General features: G+C 48.2%; 1 protein-coding gene across 2 annotated transcripts in view; it reads right to left on the bottom strand.

Moving 5' to 3' along the window:
- Window positions 1–25634, bottom strand: part of CHD3 (chromodomain helicase DNA binding protein 3) — a 107197-nt gene that overhangs the window by 38656 nt on the left and 42907 nt on the right. For both annotated transcript variants that reach the window (XM_032235087.1, XM_032235088.1), the window contains 10 exons: window positions 23853–24077; window positions 22816–23019; window positions 19506–19717; window positions 18318–18449; window positions 17071–17164; window positions 16395–16586; window positions 9719–9919; window positions 7361–7498; window positions 7118–7239; window positions 1220–1393 (listed from right to left, as the gene is read on the bottom strand). In XM_032235087.1, the coding sequence (XP_032090978.1) occupies window positions 1220–1393; window positions 7118–7239; window positions 7361–7498; window positions 9719–9919; window positions 16395–16586; window positions 17071–17164; window positions 18318–18449; window positions 19506–19717; window positions 22816–23019; window positions 23853–24077 (1694 nt within the window). The remainder of the gene's footprint in view (window positions 1–1219; window positions 1394–7117; window positions 7240–7360; window positions 7499–9718; window positions 9920–16394; window positions 16587–17070; window positions 17165–18317; window positions 18450–19505; window positions 19718–22815; window positions 23020–23852; window positions 24078–25634) is intronic.

Raw genomic sequence — 25634 nt, forward strand, 5'->3', positions numbered from 1 at the left:
AGCTGGTGTTTGGGTTTCTGGGCATGCAGACACCTTCTGGTTTGGCCACTCAGTGCTGAAAAGGTTCGCCAGGACTGTGCTAGGTCTTCAGCCGGCTTGGTTAAAACAAGACTGTGCAAACACACGAAGAGAGTTCTGTCCAATGAATCCTTCCATGACAGCAATTCCTATACGAGTCCCAAAAGCTCACACCTGGCTGTTTCAAGGCTGACTCACTCAGCTCTGGTAACACAAACCTATAACACATGTTGCAGGTGGCACACCAGGGCACTTTCGCTGACAGGCGGCTCCCTGTGAGGCCTCTGAAAATCGTACAAGAACTGGGTTTCCCATCCAGACAAAAAGAGGGAGGGAGAGAGGGAGGAGAAAGAGAAAAATAGATAAAAAAGAGAAAGATGGAGAGAGAGAAAAAGAGACAGAAAGAAAGAGAGAAAGCAAGAAAGGGAAAGGAAGAGAGGAGAGAGAGAGGAGAAAGAGAAAAATAGATAAAAAGAGAAAGATGGAGAGAGAGAAAAAGAGACAGAAAGAAAGAGAGAAAGCAAGAAAGAGAGGGGGGAGAAAAAAAGAGATAAAAAAGAAAGAGAAAGAAATAGAAAGGGAGAGAAAGAAGAGAAAGAAAAAGATGGAGAGAGTGTGAAAGACAGAAAGATTGAGAAAGTGAGAAAGAGATGAAGGAAAGAGATAGAAAAAGGGAGAAAAAAGAGATAAAAAAGAGATAGAAAGAGGGAGAGAAAAAAAAGAGATAAAAAGAGAAAGGGAGAGAGAAAAAGCGAGAAGAGAGAAAGAAAAAGATGGAGAGGCAGAAAGAGAGAGAGAAAGCAAGCAAGCAAGAGAGAGATGAAAGGAGACAGAAAGAGGGAGAGAGAAAAAGAGAGAAAAAAGAAAGAGAAAGAGATAGAAAGAGAGAGGGAGGGAAAGAAAGCGAGAAAGAGAGAGATGAGAGAGAAAAGAGGAGAGAAAAGAAAGAGACCGAAGAGAGAAAAAAGACAAAAGAGGGAGACACGAGAGAAGAGGAAGAGAGAAGAAGAGAGACAGAAAGAGAGAGAGAGAGAAAAGAAAGAAGAGAGAAAAGCCCCTTTGGGGACAACCGTGACCTGGATGGAGAGGATGGAGAATCATCTCCACGGAGACCTAAAAAAACCCTCAACCCACGGAAAGGACTCGGGGCTCCTCTGCCCCTAAACAACCCCCCCCCCAAATCCCCAACCCTGCCCCGTACTTCTGCATGGGGCTGAGCTCCACCCGGACGATCAGCTCCGTCTTGGCCGGCATGTTCTTGAAGACGTCGGCTTTGAGGCGACGTAACATGTGAGGACCCAGGAGGTCGTGGAGTTTCTTAATTTGATCTTCCTTGGAGATGTCCGCAAATTCCTCCAGGAATCCTTCCAGGTTGCTGGGGGGAGAGAGAGAGAGAGAGAGAGAGAGAGAGAGAGAGAGAGAGAGAAAGAGAGAGAAAGAGAGAGAAAAAAAGAGACAATGAGAAAAGAGAAAGAGAGAATGAAAGAGAGAGAGAGAATCAAATGCCATAAATTTACAGCTATAAAAGCATATTATATGTTTTTTTTTGTGTTTTCACTGGTTTTGTATTTGTCTTTGTATTTTTCTCTTCTTCTTTTTAAACTTGCAAATGCTTAATAAAAGCTATTTAAAAAACAAACCAACCAATGCCAAACACAGGCAAGTCCTCGAGTTATGACAGCCCCATTGAGGGGCCGCTCAAAGTTACGACGGCACTGAAAAAAGGACCGTTTTTCAGACTTTACGACCATTGCAGCATCCCCAGGATCGGGGGGGTGGGGGAGGGTGAGTGATTTCCTTTTGCGACCTTCCGATGTGGAGTCAATGGGGGAAGCAGGATTCGCTTAACAACTGTTCCCCTGAGTTAACGATTGCACGGATTCACTTAACAACTGTGGCAAGGAAATGCGTGAAATGGGGCAAAACTCACTTAGCGACTGTTTCAGTGGGCAAACATGAATTTTGGGTTCCGTTGTGGCCGTACGGTTAGTCCTTGATTTACGACCCCCAATAGGGATGAGAATAGCCCTTGGTTGTAAAGTGAGTCATGCCTGAATTGTACTTTTTAAACAGAATAACAGAGCTGGAAGGGACCTTGGAGGTCATCTAGTCCAACCCCCCACCCAAGCAGGAGAACCTACGCCATTTCTGACAGAGGGCAGTCCGGTCTCTTCTTGAAAGCCTCCAGGGATGAAACCCCCACAACTTCCGAAGGCAACTTCTATTCCATGGGTTGATGGTTCTCACTGTCAGAAAAATCCCTCCTTATTTCCAGGTTGAATCTCTCCTTGGTCAGTTTCCATCCATTCTTCCTTGTCTGGCCTTGGGGTGCTTTGGAGAATAGCCTGACCCCCTTCCTCCTCTCTGGGGCAGCCCCTCAAATATTGGAAGATGCTCTCCTGTCTCCCCTGGTCCTTCTCTTCACTAGACTAGCCAGGCCCAGTTCCTGCAACTGTATCTTTTAGCCTCCAGTCCCCTCATCATCCTGGTTGCTCTTCTCTGCACTCTTTCCAGAGTCTCAACAACTTTTTTTATAGTGTGGGGACCAAAACTGGATGCAGTACTCTAGGTGTGGCCTTACTAAGGCTTTATAGAGTGGTATTAGTTCCTCCCTTGATCCTGATTGTATCCCTCTGTTAATGCAACTTAGGATTGCATTGGCTTTTTCGGCTGCCGCTGCACACAGCTGGCTCCTATTTAGCTGGTTGTCCATTAAGACTCCAAATCCCTCTCACAGTGACTGCTATTAAGCCTGGTTTCACCCAGTCTATATGTGTCCTTTTGGATTTTTCTTGCCTAAGTGTAAGACTTGACTTTTCTCTACGTTTAATTCCATTTTGTTAGATAGGGCCCAGGGTTCAAGTCTGTCAAGATCCTTCTTTCTTTCTTAGAGGTGTAGAGAAGGTGGGAGAGAGGATTGGAGGTAGGAGGAGAAGGAAGGGAGGGAATGTATTGGGAGAAAGGAGTGATAGAGGGGGAGGGGAAGTAGAAAGTAGAGGGGAATGTTGGAAGGAAGAACGAAAGTTGGAGGGGGGTGAAAGAGGGTGTATGGTGGGTCAAGGTGGTATATTGGGTTTGTATTTTGGGGGGTAGTGTCTATAAAAGGGAGGGCTGTGTTTATTATTCAATGTTATATGCCCCAGTTATGCACAGTATACATGTGATTGTATGGAATGAAATGGAAATAAACATATATATATTTTTAAAAAAATCCTTCTTTCTTTCTTTTCTGTTTTTGCCCTGGTTGTTAAGCAAATTGTGGCAATGCCTCCACCGCAATGTCGGTGGGATGGGAGGAGTCATCCCCAAATCTTCTAGGACAAAAAAGGACCATCAACAATGCAAAAAGCAAGTGAAGTGGGGAAGGGGAAACCAGAGTGTTGGCAATACCCAATCTGGACAGGAGAGGGAGCCCTTTTGCCAGACACAAAACTTTGTGAAACTGAGAAACAACTTTGAAGCGTCCCCAAGTCACCTCCGCAAGGCACACAGACCCACAACCAAGGAGATGGGCTCTTGTAGGTCACCCTTCAGGTGTTACAAAGGTACCTGGCCCACAAGAATACCCCCCCCCTGCTTCCTCTAGGATACAAGAGTTTCCAACCTGGGCAACTTTTAATATTTGGGGACTTTAACTCCCAGGTCATCACAACATAAAAATAGGTGTGGAGACTCTGGAAAGAGGGCAGAGAAGAGCAACCAAGAGGACTAGAGGACTGGAGAATAAAACATATGAAGAAACTACCCTCAGAGCTGGTAGCCCATCGTTCCGGCCTCAACACTGCATCAAATTCTGTTTGCTTCTAGAAACCTACGAAGAACGGTTTCAGGATTTGGGTGTGTCTAGTTTAATGAAAAGAAGGACCAAGGGGGGGGCATGGTAGCAGTCTTCCAGTATTTGAGGGGTTACCACAGAGAGGAGGGGATCCACCTATTCTCCAAAGCACCAGAGGGTAGGACAAGAAGCAACGGGTGGAAACTAATCAAGGAAAGAAGCAACCTAGAACTGAGGAGAAATTTCCTTTCAGTGAGGACAATTAACCAGTGGAACAGCTTGCCACAAGAATAGAAGAGAATAGAATAGAACATAGAATAGAATGGAATAGAACATAGAATAGAACAGAATATAGAATAGAACAGAACATCTCAATAGATTTTAGACTGTGTTTGTTAGAAATCCATACCGTGTACGGGTTCTGGGAAGTCGGGGGGGGGGAGGAAGGTGGAGGGGGGTTGGGGGAGAGGGTGGCGGGGGGAAGGGGTATATATTAGGCTAGACAAGAATTTGGTGGTAAACTAGAATTATTTTGATATACAAGAAATTGTACTTCGATATCTTACTGATTGAGGAATGATGAAATGTTTGCCTTAAAAGAAATAAAACTTTTGAAACAAACAAAAAAAGAATAGAACATGGAATAGAATAGAACAGAACATGGAATAGAACATGGAATAGAACATGGAATAGAACATGGAATAGAACATGGAATAGAACATGGAATAGAATAGAACATAGAATAGAACAGAACATAGAATAGAATAGAACATAGAATAGAAAAGAATAGAACATAGAATAGAATAGAATATAGAATAGAATAGAACATAGAATAGAACATAGAATAGAATGGAATAGAACAGAACATGGAATAGAACATAGAATAGAATAGAACATAGAATAGAGTAGAATACAACATAGAATAGAATATAGAATAGAACATAGAATAGAATGGAATAGAACAGAATAGAACATGGAATAGAACATAGAATAGAATAGAATATAGAACAGAATAGAACATAGAATAGAACATAGAATAGAACAACATGGAATAGAACATAAAATAGAATAGAACATAGAATAGAATAGAACATAGAATAGAATGGAATAGAACATAGAATAGAATAGAATAGAATAGAATAGAATAGAACATAGAATAGAACATATAACAGAACAGAGAATAGAACATAGAATAGAACATGGAATAGAACAGAGAATAGAATAGAACATAGAATAGAACATAGAATAGAATAGGAACAGAATAGAATAGCAGAGTTGGAAGGGACCTTGGAGGTCTTCTAGTCCAACCCCCTGCTTAGGCAGAAAACCCTATAACATTGATCGCCAATCTTTTCCACCTCGGGTACCAAAAGCATGCACTCGCGTGCCACCCATAATTTAATGCCCCCCCCCGGCTGTGTCCCCTGTGCATGCCCCTGCTGCCCCCCGCATGCATGTATGGCTTCTTGGATCCTGGGGAGGGCCAAAACGGCCTTCCCCACCCCTGGAGGCCTTTTGGAGGTTGGAAAAGGGCCATTTTCCGATTTCCGGTGAGCCCAGTAGGTCCGTTTTCCGCCCTCCCCAGGCTCTGGAGGCTTTCTAGGAGCCTGGGGAGGGCGGAAAACGGCTCAACATGCAAACCGGAAGTTCGGGAAGGGAATTCCGGGTTGCCCATTGGACTGAAGCCTCAAGAGGGTGAAAAATGGCTGAAAATCAAGGCCGAAAATCAGCTGGCCAGCGCACACATGCCTGCTGGAGCTGACAGGGCAATGCCTCGCGTGCCCTCAGAAATGGCTCCGTGTGCCCCCCCCATGGCACGCGTGCCATAGTTTCGCCATCACAGCCCCCTAGACCAGTGGTCCCCAACCTTTTTATCGCCGCGGACCAGTCAGCCTTTGATAATTTTACCGTGGCCCGCTGAGCGCGCGCAGGGGTGGGGAGGCGTCTCCACATGCAGCAGCAAATATTTCATAATCAATATACACTAAGAGTGCATATTAAGAGTATATAATACACACGCAGAGAGAGAATATACAATATGCATTAAGAGTGCTTGTCTGTCTCTCTTCCTTCATGCACACTTCTCTATTTCAAAGTTTGAAATCTAAACAGAAAAGGGCATTTCAAATGTTTCATTTGGAGACTGGAGAAAACTTCAGACCTAAGGAAACTTCCTCATCTGTTGTTTTTAGCTAAAAGGTATATTGTTCCCCTTTTGATTTCTTTGAAATTCATACCCTGAGAGGATCTATGTAATAGATTAAAATCCGGGGGTCGGTGCAACTGCTTGTAGAATTCAGTCAGGGGTGTTTTTTTTTGGAGGGGGGGCAGAGTTTGTCGCGGAATCATGCTAACAAAATCGAATTATTTCATTTATAGAGCCACTTATAGAGATGTGAGAAGACCCCGTGGGCTTTCGACCCTCTTTCCCAATCAGTCTCCAAAGCTTCTCCAGATCAGCCTCCCTTCTCTCCCCCCCCCCATGACCCCCATACTTGCCGTCTTGGTAGCCCTGCGATAAAATGAAAAGTGTTTTCCCCCCTCCTCACCCCGACTCACTTCAGACAATCGCATTCACACACACACAACCACGACTTCACCGCCACCTCCCTGGTCTCACACGTCCGCCCGGAGATCACGACATGACGCGGGGCGCTGACAGGGGAGGCCGGGTTGGTGGTGGTGGTGGTGGTGGTGGTTCGGGGAACAGCCTCTGCGGGAGACAAAAACGGCAGCCGCAGACGAGCGAGGGGAAAGCCCGGCGCCGGCGAGAGCTCGCGGGGAAGAGGGGGGGAGGAAACAACCACCTGGGCTTCTCACATTCCTCGCGGCGAAACCTCGCGATGGCACACGCCCACCAACCGCCTCTGAGAGAGGCTCAGTCCGGTGGCCCCGCTCCACACACCGTCCCAGGCACGCGCCCGGCCACCCCAGCCACCAATTTGCGTGCGCTGCTCGCGCAACTGGAAAGGAACTGAACCGACACCCCTCCTTCATCCCACTTTACTTACTGATTGGACGACGTTGTCCCGTAGGCCTAGCGACTTTCCCTTAGGCCCCCGGCCGCTGCAGCGATCATGGCCCCCGGCCGCTGCGCGGCCCGGTGCCAGATACTCCACGGCCCGGCACCGGTCCGCGGACCGGGGGTTGGGGACCACTGCCCTAGACCATCTCAGACAAACCGTTGTCCAATCTCTTCTTATAAAACCTCCAGCGTTGGAGCATTCACAACTTCTGGAGGCAGGCGGTTCCACTGGTTAATTGTTCTGTCAGGAAAGTTCGAAAGCAAAAGCGGGGGGGGGGGGGGAGGGAAGCGGAGCGTACTTGAATCTCTCCGGCGTGAGGAAGTTCAGCAGGTGGAAGAGCTCCTCCAGGTTGTTCTGCAGAGGCGTCCCCGTCAGGAGCAGCTTGTGGTCGATCTTGTAACCGTTGAGCACCCTGAAGAACTGAAATCGAGCGCGGAGGGTGATCGAGGGCCCGTAGCCGCCTTTTCCCCTCCCCTTCCTCCCTCATTCCACCCCCCCCCCTTTGGCCCGCCACAAACTGGGCTGCTGCCGTCATTCTCACCTTGGACTGGTTGTTCTTGAGCCGGTGAGCTTCATCCACCACGAGGCAGGCCCACCGAATGGAGGCCAAGGCGGCCTGGTCGATGGTGACCAGCTCGTAGGATGTCAGGAGGACGTGAAACTTCACCTGAGCTTCTCTCTGGAGGGGCGAAGAAAGAGAGGAGGAGGAGGAGGAGGAGGAGGAGGAGGAGGCTGTCACTAGTGCCAATCACCTGTCTAGGATGAGCGGACAGTGACCTCAGCAAGAGGCCAAAGGCGTTTCGCAAACCCTCCCCTGCTGAGAGCCAGTTCGATCTAGGAGTCAAGGCATCAGACTGGAAAGTGGGGGACTGGGAGTTCTAGCCCTGGCACAGGCATGAAAGCCGGTTAGGTGACTTGGGACCAATCACCGGGAGACGGTGAGTTCTAGTCCCAGGACAGGCATGAAAGCCAGCTGGATGAACTCTGGGCCAATCACCAGGAGACTGTGAGTTCTAGTCCTGCCTTAAGCATGAAAGCCAGCTGGGTGACTTTGGGACGATCACTGGGAGATGATGAGTTCCAGTTTCACCTCAGGCAGGAAAGCTGACTGGGGGACTTTGGGCCAATCAGTGAGAGACAGTGAGTTCTAGTCCCGGGACAGGGACGAAAGCCAGTTGGGTGATTTTGAGACAAGCACCTGGTATATAGTAAATTCTAGTCCGCCGCCTTAGGCATGAAAGCCGGCTGGGTGACTTTGGGCCGATCACTAGGAGATTGTGAGTTCTAGTCCTATCTTAAGCATGAAAGCTGTTGGGTGACTTTGGCCTCTCTCGCAGCCTAACACACTTCACAGGGTTGTCGTGGTGGGGAAAGTAGGAGGGAGGACTTCCTTGTCAGAAATAATAAAGGCGGGATCCACATAAATAAATACGCTTTAAAACTAAATAAAAAACCCCAGAATGGGCTTAAATGTTTCACGCTCCTCTCAATAAAGGGGGGGGGGGGAGAGATGTGGCCTCAATTAAAGCTTATTTCCCTTGACCTAAGTTTCCTAGGACTGTTGCTGATCCAGAAAATCAACACAAACCGATAGCTCAGTTGAACAGAGCCTTATGTCTTGGGCGAAAGTGCAGAGTCCCGTTGTCGTTTCGAAGTTGACACCTATTGCCGGTTTTAAGGAAAGCCGTCAAGACGGCCCGATTGGAATCCCACCGGTGAAGGACTCAACATCGGAGCCTTTCAAGGCCGAGATCAAGACAACAGTCAAAGCGTTTGTCTGACAGGGAGCCACTGATAGGGGCCTTTCATTCCCCTGCCCTCTCCCTACCCCCCCCCCGCCCCCTGCTCCTCTTTCCTGCCCTTTCTACGATTCTGGCACTTTGCTCCAAATCCATCAGGCACTTCCCCATCGGTCCACTAGAGGGCGAACAATGGCTGCTGTACGACTCGCTCTCCTTAATGGGCCAGGCTTTCCAGAGTTATGCTGGAATACACACACGCAAACACAGACACACACACACACACACAAATACCTGAGGTGTCTTAAACCCACCCCCCACCCCCCCACCCCAATATTTGTTTCCAGAGAGTAAGTCATCTGTGTACCAAGTTTGGTTGAAATTGCTCGAGGCGTTCCAGAGTTATGCCGGAATATACATACATACATGCAGCCTTTTTTAGATAGATGATAGATGATAGATAGATAGAATGATAGATAGATAGAATGATAGATAGAATGATAGATAGATAGATAGATAGATAGATAGATAGATAGATGATAGATAGAGATGATAGATAGATAGATAGATAGATAGATAGATAGATAGATAGATAGATAGATAGATAGAATGATAGATAGAATGATAGAGATAGAAAGGTAGATAAATATAGATAGAATGATAGATAGATAGATAGATAGATAGATAGATAGATAGATAGATAGATAGATAGATAGATAGATATAGATAGAATGATAGATAGAGATAGAAAGGTAGGTAGGTAGGTAGGTAGGTAGGTAGGTAGGTAGGTAGGTAGGTAGGTAGGTAGATAGATAGATAGATAGATAGATAGATAGATAGATAGATAGATAGATAGATAGATAGATAGATAAGGGTGGATGGATGATAGATAGATATAGATAGAATGATAGAATGATAGATAGATGGATGGATGGATGGATAGATAGAATGATAGAATAATAGAATGATAGATATAGAAAGGTAGATAGATAAGAATGATAGATAGATAGAGATAGAGATAGATAGAGAGAATGATAGATAGAATGATAGATAGAGATAGAAAGGTAGATAGATAAGAATGATAGATAGATAGATAGAAAGGTAGATAGATAAGAATGATAGATAGAATGATAGATAGATAGATATTCTCCTTCACTTGCCTTCATTTTAAAGGCTTTCTTCCCGCCTTTGATGGCGTTGTCCTCGAAGGAAAACTCGTTCTCCCGGATGATCGAGCGGCTGTCCTTGTCTCCCGTGTAGGTGACTACGTAGAAATTTGGCGCCCACATCTGAAACTCCCGTTCCCAGTTGATGATGGTGGACAGAGGGGCGCTGACTAGGAAGGGCCCCTTGGTGTGGCCCTGGATACGAGAGGGGACAAAAAAAAGGGAGGGGAGCGGATCAAGGATGAACAACAGGCAGTCCTCGACTTACAACAGTTCGCTTAGTGACTATTCGGAGGGACAACGGGATGTGGGTGAAAAAGTGATTGATGATCGTTTTCCACACTTACGACTGTTGTAGCATCCCCATATTCACATGATCAAAATTCAGATGCTCGGCAACTGACTTGTATTTATGACGGTTGCGGCGTCCCCCGGGGTCAGGTGATCCCCTTTTGCGACCATCTGACCAGCAAAGCCCACGGGGAAGCCAGTTTCACTTAACAACTGGATTACTTACTTAACAACCGCAGCGATTCACACAACTGTAGCAAGAAAGGTCATAAAAGAGGGCAAAACTCACTGAACAAAGATCGTATTTAAGAGCAGAAACGTCGAGCTCAACTATGGCCGTAAGCCGAGGACTACCTGTATTACAATATTGCAATTGTAATTATGTGTTATATTATTCCAGTTTTAATAGCCATAGCACTGAGACTTATATACCGCTTCAGTGTTTTACAGCCCTCTCAAACAGTTTACAGAGTCAGCCTCTTGCCCCCCCCCAAACACACAATCTGGGTCCTCACTTTACCGACCTTGGAAGGACAGAAGGCTGAGTCAACCTTGAGCTGGTCAGGATTGAACTCCTCGTAGTCAACAGAATTGGCCTGCAATACTGGATTCTAACCACAGCTCCACTTTGGTTTCCTTTTTTCCTTCCTTCCTTCCTTCCTTCCTTCCTTCCCTTCCTTCATCTTCCCTTCCCAAGGAACAGCACTTAGACTTATATACCGCTTCACAGTGCTTTTACGGCCCTTTCTAAACGGTTTGCATAGCCAGCCTCTTGGCCCCCAACAATCTGGGTCCTCATTTTACCGACCTCAGAAGGATGGACGGAAGGCTGAGTCAACCTTGAGAATTGAACTGCTGGCAGTGGGCAGAGTTAGCCTGCAACACTGCACTCTCATCACAGCCCACTATGGCTTCCTTCCTTCCTTCTCCTCATTTTCCTCCTTTCTTCCTTCCTTCCTTCTTCCCTTCCCTCCCAAGCAAGGCTGTGGTTTTCCCAGTTGCAATGGACGGCTGTGAAGGTTGGACCATAAGGAAGGCTGAGCGCCAAAGAATGGAGGCCTTTGAACTCGGGTGCTGGAGAAGAAGACTCCTGCATTGAGTCCCTTGGACTGCAAGGCCATCCAACCGGTCAGTCCTAGAGGAGATCCACCCTGACTGCTCTTTAGAAGGCCAGATCCTGAAGAGGAAACTTAAAGACTTTGGCCACCGAATGAGAAGGAAGAAGGACTCCCTGGAGAAGAGCCTCATGCTGGGAACGATGGAGGGCAAAAGAAGAAGAAGGGGACGGCAGAGAAGGAGGGCGCTGGATGGAGTCACCGAAGCAGCCGGCGTGAGCTTCAATGGACTCCAGGGGATGGGAGGGGACAGGAAGGCCTGGAGGAACGTCGTCCATGGGGTCGCGATGGGTCAGACACGACTTCCCAACTCACGACAACAATGCAATATCAGGGGTTTTTCAATTCAATTGCCTAGAAGATGAAGGAAGTGTGTTTATTTTTATAGTTATAAGGTACACCCAAAATGGCATTTAATTTAGTTATACGAGGTGCCTTGACAATAAAGTAAATGGCTAGGATTGTATGGATTCAGTTGGGCCCTGCCCAGAGCCCCTCTGGTGTGTGTTTGTGTGTGTGTGTGTGCGTGCGTGTGAAAAGGCTGACATATATAAAGAAATAAACTTGCCGATCTATATGGATAACGTGACCACGTGTGCCCCCCCCCCAACCCTTCCCTGACTCAGCTCCACGCAGCCATTCTCTGCCTGTGTGCAATTTTTATTCTGGACTCCCGGGAGCCCGCTTACGCCAAGAGAGAGCTCCATTCATAAAAAAACAAAAATGAAAATAATAATAATAATAAAAAAAAGCCAGAAGGAGCCAGGTTCCCCTGTGCCTCTACCGGGATCACTGACACGCCGCCAGCCGCGCCAGCTGTTCGCACGGAAAGAACAGCTGTTCGCAGAAGGGCCCTTGGGCCTGCAGCTGACACGCGCTCCCCACCCAGGAGGCAGTCTTGTTGCCGGAACGCAGGGGGGACAAGTACATCGCCACAGGGGGCCAGAGACAGTCCAAATCAACATCGCGGTCGCGACCGAGAGGGTGGCGGGGGGGAAACCCCAGCACCGCACGGCAATGGAGACATGGGCGCAGGGTGCAGCCAGGCGCATCCCCACTAAGAAAAGACGATTCCCAGAGGGGCGGCAAAGCTGGGTTTTGTTTGCTCCCCAGGCAGCCGTAAGCTGGCTAAAGGTGGGGGGGGGGTGTGAGCCAACGCTTTCTTGGTGCAAATGTGATTCCTCCCCCCCCCCCCCTTTGAGAGTCTGGTCCTTTTCTCTAGAGGGAAAGGAGGAGAGGAAAAGCCCGTTGATGTCGGGCTAAAGAAAACAGCAGCTGGAGCTGTTAGAAGTTATCAGCTGCTGGGCTCCAGCAGAGAGAGAGAGAGAGAGAGAAAGAGAGAGAAAGAGAAACACAGAGAGAGAGACAGAGACAGAGAAAGAGAGAGCAAGAGAAAGAGAGAAACAGAGACACAGAGAGAGAAAGAGAAAGAGAGAAACAGAGACAGAGAGAGAAACAGAGAGTGAGAGAGAGAGAGACAGAGAGACAGAGAGAGTGAGAGTGAGAGGGAAAGAGAAAGAGAGAGACAGAGAGAAACAGACACACAGAGAGACACAGAAAGAGAGAGAAAGAGAGAAAGAGAGAGAGAACGAGAGAGAAACACAGAGAAAAACAGAGACACAGAGAGAGATAGAGAGAGAGAAAGAGAGAGAAAGAGAGAGAAAGAGAGAGAAAGAGAGAGAAAGAGAAACACACAGAGAGAGACAGACAAAGAGAGAAAGAGAAAGAGAGAGAAACAGAGACAGAGAGAGAAACAGAGAGTGAGAGAGAGAGAGAGAGAGACAGAGAGAGACAGAGAGAGTGAGAGGGAAAGAGAAAGAGAGACAGAGAGAGAGAGAAATCACATATACCCTTTTCATCTTTGTAAAAAGAGCATGCAACTTGAGGGCTTCAGCCAAGTGTACTGGCAAAGGGAGGAGAACACACACACGCACGCACGCACACGCACACGCACACACACGACCAGAGGAAGCAAGAGGGGGCAAAGGAGGCGTCCCAAGGCCTCTCCAGATGTGGCTCAGGCAGGCAGGCAGAATCTGAACACTGAGATGGAAACTCCGAAGGGCCCAACCTGGAAGGGGCCTGCTTGGGGGGGGGGGGGAGGGGGAGAGGCGTAATCAAGTGAAGAAAGTTAGCAGCCGCCCCTCTCCTAGAGGAATGAAATCTTCTAGGGAATATTCAAAAGGCAGAATATGACCTTTTCCCTAAAGGAGAAACTTGTTTCTAAAGACAGAAAGCTATCTATCATCTATCTATCTATCTATCTATCTATCTATCTATCTATCTATCTATCTATCTATCTATCTATCTATCTATCTATCTATTGCTATATCTATCTATTGCTATCTATTTCTATCTATCTATCTATCTATCTATCTATCTATCTATCTATCTATCTATCATTCTATTGCTATATCTATCTATCTCTCTATCTCTCTCTCTCTATCTCATCTATCTATCTATCTATCTATCTATCTATCTATCTATCTATCTATCTATCATTCTATTGCTATATCTCTCTATCTCTCTATCTATCTGCTATCTATTTCTATCTATCTATCTATCATTCTATTGCTATATTTATCTATCTACCTTTCATTCTATTGCTATATCTATCTATCTATTGCTATCTATTTCTATCTATCTATCTATTTATCTATCTATCTATCTATCTATCTATCTATCTATCTATCTCTCTAATCTATCTATCATTATATTGCTATCTCTCTCTCTCTCTCTCTATCTATCTATCTATCTATCATTCTATTGCTATCTCTCTCTCTCTCTCTCTATCTCTATCTCTATCTATCTATCTATCTATCTATCTATCTATCTATCTATCTATCTATCATTCTATTGCTATATCTATTTATCTATTGTTATCTATTTCTATCTATCTATCTATCAATCTATCTATATCTATGTATCTATCTATCTAAAAAAGGCTATGTATGAACTAAATGTAAAGATGGTCTATGGCAGTGATGGCGAATGTTTTTCTGCTCGGGTACCAAAAGGGCCCACGCGCGCACAATACCACGCACACCCATAATGAAATGCCCTCCCACCCGGCGCATGCGCGCCGGCCTCACTGAAGCCTCCAGACTTCCGGTAGGCCTGTTGGGCCCCTTTTCACCCTCCCCAGGCTTCAGGAAAGCCTCCGGAGCCTATGGATGGCGGAAAATAGCCCAACAGTTTGTTTCCAAAGCCTGGGGAGGGCAAAAGCGGCCTCCCCCGCCCTGCAGAAGGCTGAAAATCAGCTGGCCAGGACACGGATGCGCGGTGGAGTTGACATAGGGCAACGCCTTGCGTGCCCTCAAGTGTGGCTCTGCTTGCCACCTGTGGTACACATGCCAAAGGTTCGCCATCAGGGGTCTATAATTATAAATACGCCAATATATTTAACGGAATTATAAATCAGCTAATATAAAAAGAAACTTAGGCAAAACCATTCTGTTATATTATTGCTATTACTATTGTGTTAATAGTTTTTACCATTTTCTCTCCCCCCCCCCCGTTCTTTTTTTGTAAATTATACACCCTGACGATACACTGTATTCAAAATGTTCAGGAATAATATAATTTTTTAAAAAGGACAGAAACTCAAGAAGAGCCTCGGCTCTCTGCCCCACGTAGAAACGAAGGGGCTCCGACTTCTAGAAATGCAGATTTGGTCATCCATTCAAGACAGGATTTAAAAACCCAGGAAGGAAGCCAGCATCTAAGATTAATGGCATTTGTTAAACTGAGATTTTTTTTTAAAAAAACCAACTCATGGCCGGCCGTCCTGCGACAAACTCATGAAAATCAAATAACGAAAGACGCAAATCGAGCCTCTAAACTACAAAAGCCTGTGTAGAGCAAACTGTATAAAAAGCCAGGGGCTCATGAAAACCAGGTGGTCAGCCACGACCCAGAATTACACAGGTGGGCTTGGGGGGGGTCCTGCTTTGCCACTAGAAACCTCCCTTCCGAGCAACCTCCGTGTTTCCAGGGTCTTTCTCCTCGCTTGGAACTGAACCCAGATGGACGCAAGTGTGGGGAAAAAGAAAGGGGAAAAAAAACCCTTCTCTTCCCGGGTAAAAGAGACGGAGAGAGGGGAAGGGTAAGAGGACGGCAGGTGGGTCTGTCTCGGGAAGCAGCCACAATTTGGAAATGGAAAAGAAAAAGGGAGGGGGAAATAAGAGAGGGAAGGGCAGGGAGGGACACAAGCTGGACTCCGAATGAACTCCATGAGTGCACGTGTGTGTGTGTGTGTGTGTGTGTGTGTGTGTGTGTGTGTGTGTGAGAGAGAGAGAGAGAGAGAGAGAGAGAGAGAGAGAGAGAGAGAGAGAAACAAAAAGAGAAAGAGACTAAGAAAATGAAAAAGTAACAGAGAGAAAGAGAGAGAGAAAAAAAACTAAGGGAAGGCGAGAGAGAGCAAAACAAAAAGAGAGAAAGAGACTAAGAGAATGAAAAAGTAACAGAGAGAAAGAGAGAGAGAGAAGGGAGAAAGAGAGAAAAAAACTAAGGGAATGAGAGAGAAACAGAAAGAGAGGGAGAGGGAGCAAGAGACAAGAGAGAGAGAGAGAAAGAGGTAAAAGAAAGAGATAAGCAAAAGAAAAAACAAGAGAGAGAAAAAGAGAGAAAGAGTTAAGAGAAAAAGCGAGGGAGGTAGACAGAGAGCTAGAAAGAGAAAGAGAGGAAGAAAGAGAGAAAGAAAGAGAGAAACTAAGAAACACAGAGAAAGATGAGAAAGAGAAAAAGAGAGAAAAGGGGAGAAAGAAACTGATAAACAGGGAACAATGAGAGAGAGAGAAGAAAGAGTAGGAGAGAAAGAATGAGGGAGAAAGACAGAGAGAGAGAGGGAGAGAGAAGGGGAGAAAGAAAGAGAGAAACTAAGAAACAGAGAAAGATGAGAAAGAGAGAGAAAAAAGAGAAAAAGAGAAGGAGAAAGACAGAGAGAAAACGGGAGAAAGAGAGAAACAGAGAGAAGAGAGAGAGAGAGAAGAAAGAGTAGGAGAGAAAGAGTGAGGGAGAAAGACAGAGATAGAAAGAGAGAGAGAGAAAAGGGGAGAAAGAAAGAGAAACTAAGAAACAGGCAGAAAGAAAGACAAGAGAGAGAAAGAAGAAAGTGAGAGAGAAAGAGCGAGGAAGAAAGACAGAGAAAGAGAAAGGAAGGAAGGAAGGAAAGAAGGAAAGACAGAAAGAAAGGGGGAGAGAGAAAGAGAGAAGCCAAGCGTCCTCTTGTCTTTGAAAGAGGGCCGGGGGGGGGGGGGACCTACCTCCCTGTAGAGCGAGTAGAGGAAGACGATGGTCTGGATGGTCTTGCCGAGGCCCATCTCGTCGGCCAGGATGGTGTCCGTGCTTTGCGCCCAGGAGAAGCGCAGCCAGTTCAGCCCTTCCAGCTGATACATGTGCAGCGTCCCTCCGGTCGACGTGACGAAGCGCGGCTGGCTGTCGTACTTCACTGTGGGCTGCGGGGAGGAAAGGGCACCACCAGGTGGCCCGCTTACAAACCTGAACCCAGAGAGCTGTGCTCCCGCCCCCTTAGTTGCAGCCCTCGACTTACGACCGTCCAGTTAGCGACCGTTCAAAGGGACAACGGCACCGGGGGGAAAATGACTTGGGCCCGTTTTTCACACTTAACGACCGTTGCATCCTCCCCTGTGGTCCAAATTCAGACACTTGGCAAAGGACTCATATTTATGACGGTCGCAGTGTCCTTCTGACAAGCCAAGTCAAAGGGGGGGTGGACTGGATTCGCTTAACAACCATTGGACTCGCTTAACAACGACTGTGATTCACTCAACGGCACGGGCAAGAAAGTGTTGTAAAAGGGAGGCAAAACCCACTTAACAAAGGTCTCCCTTCACGGCAGAAAGGTGGGGCTCCGTCGTGGTCGTAAGGCGAGGACTACCTGCAGGCCCTCCGCCCGACTACCGCACAGGAGCGACTCACGTCGGTGGTGGGAGACGTCGGCGGGTCGTCCAATTCCTTCTTTTTTTTCTTGTACTTCCTCGGCTGGACAGGATCTTCCCCCATAATTAATTCCCTGGGTCAGGAAGAGAGGGGCAGAATTACCTTAGGTCCCCCCCCACAGAGGCTGCTACTAAGCTGAGCTGACACGGCTAGAATCAGAAGGGACCTCGGAGGTCCTCTAGTCCAACCCCCTGCTCAGGCAGGAGACCGGACCGTTTCAGACAAACAGCCGTCCTGTCTTTCCTTTAAAAGCCTCCATTATGGAGCACCCTCAACCTCTAGTAGCAAGCCGTTCCACTGGTTAATTGTCCTCACTCTTAGGAAATTCCCCCTTGATTCTAGGTCGCTTCTCTCCTTCATTAGTTTCCGTCCGTTGTTTCTTGTCCTGCCCTCGGGTGGCTTGGAGAATAGCTTGACTCCTTCTTCTTTGGGGCAGCCCCTCAAATGCTGGGATACTGCTATCCTGTCCCCCCTCGATCCTTATCCTGACGCAGCTCCCCAAACACCACAAACCCCCTCGGACGTGAACTCAAAAGATTCCTTTAATTAGGAATCCTGGCAGCTCCGGCAAAGAGTCTCTCTCTCTCTCTCACCGCAGGCTCACAAGTCCATCCGGCAAGGGGAGATGAATAGTGGTCTGCCACATCTATTCATCCCTGCCCCCTGACTTTGATCTCCAGAGATAGGGTGGGTCTTCGCTAGCAGCAGTGGCTCTTCCGCCCCGAGGACCAGCCCGTAGATTTCCACTGTTCTCCTCTCCTCTCTCTTGCTCAATTTATGAAGAGAGCCATGCTGGCACCTCTGGGAAAACCCGAATCTGGATGCTTCCCGGTTTTCCCCGCCTAGTTGAAAGTTCAAGATCTTTCCTCCACACCCACCAGTCCATCCCATGGTCTCTCCTCTGTCTCCTGCGCATCTGTGCATCAGGGACTGGGCCCAGCTGTTCCTCCTCTTCCTCATCAGCCACCTCCAGACCTGGGGGTGTTGACTGTCCATCTGAGGGCTTAGGACAGCCCAAGCTCTGCGACCCCTCCTCTCTCTCTCCCCCAGCTCCATTCCCTCTTCCCCCTCGGATGCTGACCCTCACGCCTCCTCCTCCTCCGATTCGGCCGCTGGGCAGGCCACAAGAGTCCTCCTTTTCTCTACTCCTGCAACCATCCTTCATATGTTTTAGTCTCCACGCACTTTACGTTCTCCCCCTATTACAGCCCTGCCCCCCTCCTTACCTGTGTGACCAGTAGGCCTGCTTGTGGTACTCGTATTCGGGGATGGCCATTTCGTCCTCTTCCCAGGTGGACTGGTCATAGGAGAGGTCCCGCCACTTCACCAGGTAGTGATAGATGCCCTTTTTGTCAATGCTGCATGGGGGGATCAATCCAGGAAGGGTGGGGGGGAGGTCAGGGAAAGAGAGGAGCAGGAAAGAAGGACACACATCAGGGTTTATGGATCGTGCTCCGTATCAGCAACGGTTGCTAAGATCACAAAGCAGCTGATGGGATCAGGAAATCAAGCCAGAGTTCAACGCTTCTCATTGTGAATCTGAATGCAACAAGCAAACCGAAAAATATCACTGTGTAAGAATCTGAGTATTCGGACTGCCGGGAAAGGCACCAGGGTCGAAATCAGGAGAACAGTGAATTCTAGCTCTGCCTTAAGCAAGGAAGCCAAACACCAGGAGACGGTGAGTTCTAGTCCCACCTTAAGCATGAAACCAGCTGGGTGACTTTGGGCCAATCACCAGGACACAGGAAGTTCTAGTCCCACCTTAGGCATGGAAGGCAGCTGAGTGACTTTGAGCCAATCACAAGGGGATGGTGAGTTCTAGTCCTGTCTTAGGCATGAAAGCCAGCTGGGTGACTTTGGGCCAATCACCAGGAGACTGTGAGTTCTAGTCCCACCTTAAGCATGAAACCAGCTGGGTGACTTTGGGCCAATCACCAGGACACAGGAAGTTCTAGTCCCACCTTAGGCATGGAAAGCAGCTGAGTGACTTTGAGCCAATCACAAGGGGATGGTGAGTCCTGTCTTAGGCATGAAAGCCAGCTGGGTGACTGAGCCAATCACTAGGAGACTGTGAGTTCTAGTCCCACCTTAAGCATGAAAGCCAGCTGGGTGACTTTGGGCCAATCACCAAGAGATGGCGACTTCCGGTGGGAATGACACTTGAGTGACTTTGGGGCAATCACCAGGAGACCGGGAGTTCTAATCCCGCTTTAGGCATGAAAGCCACTTGAGTGATGTTAAGCCAGTCATTCTCTCTCATCCCAACCCACCTCCCAGGGTTGTTGTTGCGGGGAAAATAAAAAGGAACACGATGCGTATTCTCCACCTTGAACTAATTATAAAGTAAAATAAAATTAAAATTAAAAAAAAGAAACAAAAAGGCCAAGGCTTCCGGTCCAATGGAAAGTGACCTGTGGTTTATCACCCGATGGATGGTCATCCAGTCGGGCTTGATGCCGTAGCGGTAGTAGTTCTCTTCCATCTCCGCGTAGAGAGGATCCTTGCTCTTCCTTTTCTCGCTCTTCCCGTCATCGTCGCCGGAGCCGTAGTCAAACGGGGGAGGCTCGTCCATGTCGTTCTTCCGCTGGTAATTTCTGTACATCACCAAGTGGAAAATCTCCAGCTGGGATTGGAAGGGAGGGCAGAAGGGGAGGCGTCAGCCCCGGGGGAATTTTGGGCCATGTGAATCCAAAGCAGGTTTTATTCCCGGGGCATCCGAGCAAGCATGCGCCCACGCTGCAGATACAAAGACTGAGGTTTCGGCTATCGCCACCAATCAATCCACGTTTGAAAAGCCTGATTTTCTCTCCTGGTTTACAAACCTTGGTTTTGATATTACAATTAATTTCTTTTATAAATAAAATTTACATGGCCATCCAGCCCACTCAGGGTGACTCCAGCCAGCTTACAGAAATAAAACCTCAAATACAAAATCTATAAGGTAGATGAGAGAGAGAGGTAGATAGATAGATAGATAGATAGATAGATAGATAGATAGATAGATAGATAGGTAGATAGATAGATAGATATTGGTAGGTTGGTAGGTAGGCAGGCAGGCAGACAGACAGACGAGATTATAGATAGATAGATAGATAGATAAAGAGAGAGAGAGAGAGAGAGAGATTAGAGAGAGATATGATTGATAGGTAGATGGATGAATGGATGGATGGATGGATGGATGGATGGATGGATGGATAGATAGATAGATAGATAGATAGATAGATAGATAGATAGATAAAAATAGATAAAGAGAGAGGGAGATTAGAGAGAGATGATTGATCAGTGGGTGGGTGGGTAGGTAGGTGGGTAGGTAGGTAGGTAGGTAGATAGATGATAGATAGATAGATAGATAGATAGATAGATAGATAGATAGATAGATAATAGGTAGGTAGGTAATAGATAGATAGATGATAGCTAGATAGCTAGATAGATTAGAGAGAGTTAATTGATGGGTGGGTGAGTGGGTAGGTGGGTGGATAGATAGATAGATAGATAGATAGATAGATAGATAGATAGATAAAGAGAGAGGGTGATTAGAGAGAGATGATTGATAGGTAAATGGATGTATGGACAGACAGACAAACAGAGGAGAGTAGATAGATAGATAGATAGATAGATAGATAGATAGATTAGAGAGAGATGACTGATGGGTGGGTGGGTGGAGGTGGGTGGGTGGGTGGGTGGGTGGGTGGGTGGATGGATGGATGGATGGATGGATAGATAGATAGATTGATAGATTGATTGATTAGAGAGAGATGACTGATGGGTGGGTGGGGGTGGGTGGGTGGGTGGGTGGGTGGATGGATGGATGGATGGATGGATGGATGGATGGATGGATGGATGGATAGATAGATAGATAGATTAGAGAGAGATGATTGATGGGTGGGTGGGTGGATGGATGGATGGATGGATGATGGATGGATGGATGGATGGATGGATAGATAGATAGATAGATGATAGATAGATAGATAGATAGATAGATAGATAGATAGATAGATAGATAGATTGATGATAGATAGATAGATGGATAGATAGATAGATGGAAAAAGGCCCAAACCCCTACTTGCCAGCAATCAACAGCCAGATAAGCAATGATTAACACCAAGATTAATTTAAGGCCAACAATCAAGAAGTAAACAATTTCCCAATCAAGGAACGACCAACACAGACAAACAAACAGCCACAACAGCCTAATTGAGGAATTACCAGGAGGAAAACAACCCTCCCACCAACACAGGCAGGGGATGCCACGGTAGGGAAGCAGAGAGCAAACCCCACTCCCCTTCTAGCACTGATGAGGTTCCCTAGCTGGGTCATGAAATGTTTGCAAGGAATCAGCCAAGCTCCGAGATCAACAAGGATCCCAGTTTTCCTCCTCCCCCCCTCCTCCTCTCCTCCTCCCCTCCTCCTCCCTCCCCTTCACAAACCCCACTCCCCTTCTAGCACTGATGACGTTCCTAGTTCGGTCACAAAACGTCTAGAAGAAAATCTCCAAGCTCAGAGAGCACCAAGGATCCCACAGTTCTCTTCCTCTTCCTCCTCCTCCTCTCCCTCCACTTCTCCTTCTTCTCTACTCCGCAAACCCCACTCCCTTCTAACACTGATGACATTCCCTAGTTTGGTCATGAAAGGTCTGCAAAAAAACCCACCCAGCTCAGAGAACAAAAGGGTTTCCCTGTCCTTTTCTTCCTCCTCCTCCTCCTTTTCCTCCTAGAGCCGAGGTGGCACAGTGGTTAAATGCAGCACTGCAGGCTACTTCAGCTGACTGCAGTTCTGCAGTTCAAATCTCACCGGCTCAGGGTTGACTCAGCCTTCCATCCTTCCGAGGTGGGTAAAATGAGGACCCGGATTGTTGTTGGGGGCGATATGCTGACTCTGTAAACCGCTTAGAGAGAGCTGAAAGCCCTATGAAGTGGTATATAAGTCTAACTGCTATTGCTATTGCTATTCCTCCTCTTCCTCCTCCTCCTCCTCCTCCCTTCTTCCTTGCAAACTCCACTCCCTTGTAGCACTGAAGATGCTCCCTAGTTGGGTCATGAAATGTCTGCAAGAAAACAGCCAAGCTCAGAGAACACCAAGGACCCCACTGTCTTTCTCCTCCTCCTCCTCCTCCTCCTCCTCCTCCTCCTCCTCCTCCTCCTCTCATTCCTCCACTCCACAAACCACACCCCCTTCTTGCACTGATGACGTTCCCTAGTTGGGTCAAAAAACGTCAACAAGAAAACCACCAAGCTCAGAGAGCACCAAGGACCCCCGTCTACCTTCCCCTCCTCCTCCTCCTCCTCCTCTTCCTCCCTGCAAACCCCACTCCCTTCTAACACAGATGACGTTCCCTAGTTGGGTTACGAAATGTCTGCAAGGAAACCACCAAGCTCAGAGACCCCCAAGGACCCCCGAGTCCTCTCCCCTGACCTCTTTAACCCTGACCCACAAATACTACCTTTCATTTTTTTATTCAGCGGTAAATAAAATGTACAGACATCGTTACATACAACCATCTATCCAAAAAGGCCCATTGAGAAAACAAAAACAGCTGAGACGGACAATGCAAAGCTCCCAGTTCAAAGCCGCCGAGATCCGCGTAGCCGGGGCTGACCCTCAGAAACCCCACATTCGGTTAGAGGGTCTGACTGCCTTCCCGGCCCCCCCTTTGAAGACCTCTGCCCCCTCCCCTCCACCCTACCTCCCTGCTGTCCTGGCCCGCCGTGCGAAAGGGGGTACCTGCAATTCCTTTATCCAGGAGCAATGCCAGTAAGAGAGGCCGACCCATTTGACGAAGAATTCGCGCTCCGAACGACCCTGGAGCAACTTGGGGGGCGGGTCGTCGGGGTTGCCATCGGAGGGCAGGGGGACCGCCACCGGCATGGGGGGCTCGCCCCATCGCCAGTGGAGGATCTTCTGGACCCGGCCTTTCAGCATGGGGCACTGCGGGCGGGAAGGAGGAACCGTCAGAAATCGGGACGCTTGTCTCTTGAAGGTTAAAACCTAGCATGTTTTTACGCCTGCACCTACCCAGTTTCCCCCCCGAAAATAAGACCCTCCCCAGATAATAAGCCCGATCGGGCTTTGGAGCGCATGCGCTGAAATAAGCCCTCCCCCCAAAAAATATTGCAACACAGCAGCAGCCATGAGGTGACCACGCTCACCACCTCCTGCATCTCAAAAATAATGAGACCTCCCCGAAAATAAGGCCAAGCGCTTATTTTGGGGGTCAAAAGAACATTAGACCCTGTCTTATTTTCAGGGGAAACATGGTTATATAAGCCCTCCCCCCCTCCTCAAAATAAGTCGAATTTAACGCCTGCGTAGCCGGCCACTGAAGAAGTGGTCAAGCTGTCCAAATGTAAACCATGGGGGATGAGGCAGCGGTTGTAAGGGTGAAAAACAGTCCCGAGTCCCTTTTTTGGGATGCAGTTGTAACTTTGAACAGTCACTAAATGAACTTTTGTAAGTGGAGGGCAACCTGGAACGGGGAGGGAGAGCCACCAGAGTCCCAGTTCTTCTGGGTCCCACCAGATGGCGCTCCTCAAAAGAGGGGAGCCCTAACATTCTCTGCCTCCCTGGCTCTGGCGGGTCGCGTGGATGTCACTGGGAAAAGAGGGTCCTTCAAATAACAGGGAAGGAGCCACCACAGAGAAGGCCCTCCTTCTGGGTCCCGCCAGAAGTATAAGGACGACGAGGGTGAGGATCCATCCTCCCTCCCAGCCTCCCTGGTCATCCAACCGCTCCCTCCGGAGTCCTTCCCCCAGCGTCCTCACCGTGCAGCGGGGACACAGCCACTCCCCGTTGGGGATCTCCGGGAGAGGCGGGTTGAGGCAGTGGATGTGGTAGGAAGAGATGCAGGCGTCGCAGCACAGGAGCTCCCCGCCATCCTTGCAGACCCGGCAGTATTCCATGTGATCGTCCTCCTCTTCCTTCTCGTCCAGCTCCCCTTCGTATTCGTCCTCCTCCTCCTTCGGCTCCCACTGCACCCCTTCTTTCTCCTGTACGATATGACACCCCCCCACAGACACACAAAAGGAGAGCTGGATTAGGAAGGAGGGGTTAGCATACAGCAGGGCTGGGGAGTTCGAAAGAGGAAGCAAAGCCAGAACGACTCCGGCGACCGCATGCGAGGATTTTGAAAAAGGGGGTAGGGCAGAGGTGAGTTCCTCTCGGTTCGTACCGGTTCGCCCGAATAGGTTAGTAACTCGGCCGGACACGTGACCGTACCGGTTCTATCCTTGGCGGCGCCGTCTTGATTTTCTCTTCCGCACATGCGCAGAACAATCTTCATTGAAAAAAATGTACATTTTGTTTCCTTTTTTAATACTGTGCCCATGTGCAGACCTTTGTAAGCGCAAATGCGCACTCGAGCAAAGTGAGCATGGACGTGGAAAAAATTTTGGCCGCCGAACCGGTAGTAATGCCGGCAGGGACCCACCCCTGGGGTGGAGGGAGTTTTAAGCATTGGGGGGGGGGAGTGGGTGTCCAGAATCACATGCTAGAATTTAGGATTCAGTAGAGAGATCGGATTGCCGATCTTTGTAGATCCCCAGCATGATTCTCCCTATTTACACGAGGGGATATTCAGACAGTTCGGATCGGTTCGGCCAAACCAGTAGTGGAGACCTGCAGCCACCCACCCGCCACGGCTCCATGACATCCAAAGTAGTCTCGTTTTCGACACCGCGCAAGAGCAAAGGCACACGCACGAGGTACGGAAGGCCACACACGTGTGTGGAAGGCGCAAACGTGCGATGCGAGCGCGCTCACATTTGCGAACCGGTGATAAACGTCTATGAATCCCACTTCTGCAGGAAGTCCTCGACTTACGACCACAGTTCAGCCTATGATTTCCACCGCGAAGCAAGGCAGCGGGGAAGTGAGCTTTGCCCCAGTTTCTACGACCTTTCTCGCCATGGTCGTTCCAGCCAAATCGCCGCCGTGGTTAAGTTAGTTCCCGCGGCCGTTCAGTGAATCACTGGCTTTCCCCCTTCGGACTTCGCTGGACTGAAGGTTGCCAAAGGGGGAATCACGTGAGACACTCAATCCGGGGGACACTGCGACGGTTGTAAATATGAGTCTGTCGCCAAGTGTCCGGGTTTTGATCACAGGGCCACGGGGAGGCTGCAACGGGCGTTGAGTGTGAAAAAGGGGCGCAAGTCACTTTTTTCCACTGCCGTTATAACCTCAGTCACTAAATGCACGGTTGTAAGTCAAGGACTACCCGTACTGTTCTAGAGAGCTGATTCTTAGCCTTGGGAGTGAAGAAATAGACCAGAACAACACAACTGGAAAGGGACCTTGAAGGTCTTCTAGTCCAACCCGCTGCTCAAGGAGGAGACAAGTGACCATCCAGTCTCTTCTTAAAAACCTCCAGTGATGGAGCACCCACAGATTCTGGTAGCAAGCTGTTTCTCTGGCTAATTGATCTGGGATTATAGAATAACCAGAATAATAGAATTGCAAAGGACCTCGGAGGTCCTCTAGTCCACCCCCCTGCTCAAGCAGGAGACCCTATACCAATGATGGCAAACCTTTTCGGCACCAAGTCGGGG

The sequence above is a fragment of the Thamnophis elegans genome, chromosome Z, assembly GCF_009769535.1.
Source record: "Thamnophis elegans isolate rThaEle1 chromosome Z, rThaEle1.pri, whole genome shotgun sequence".
NCBI classification, from domain to species: Eukaryota; Metazoa; Chordata; class Lepidosauria; order Squamata; family Colubridae; genus Thamnophis; species Thamnophis elegans.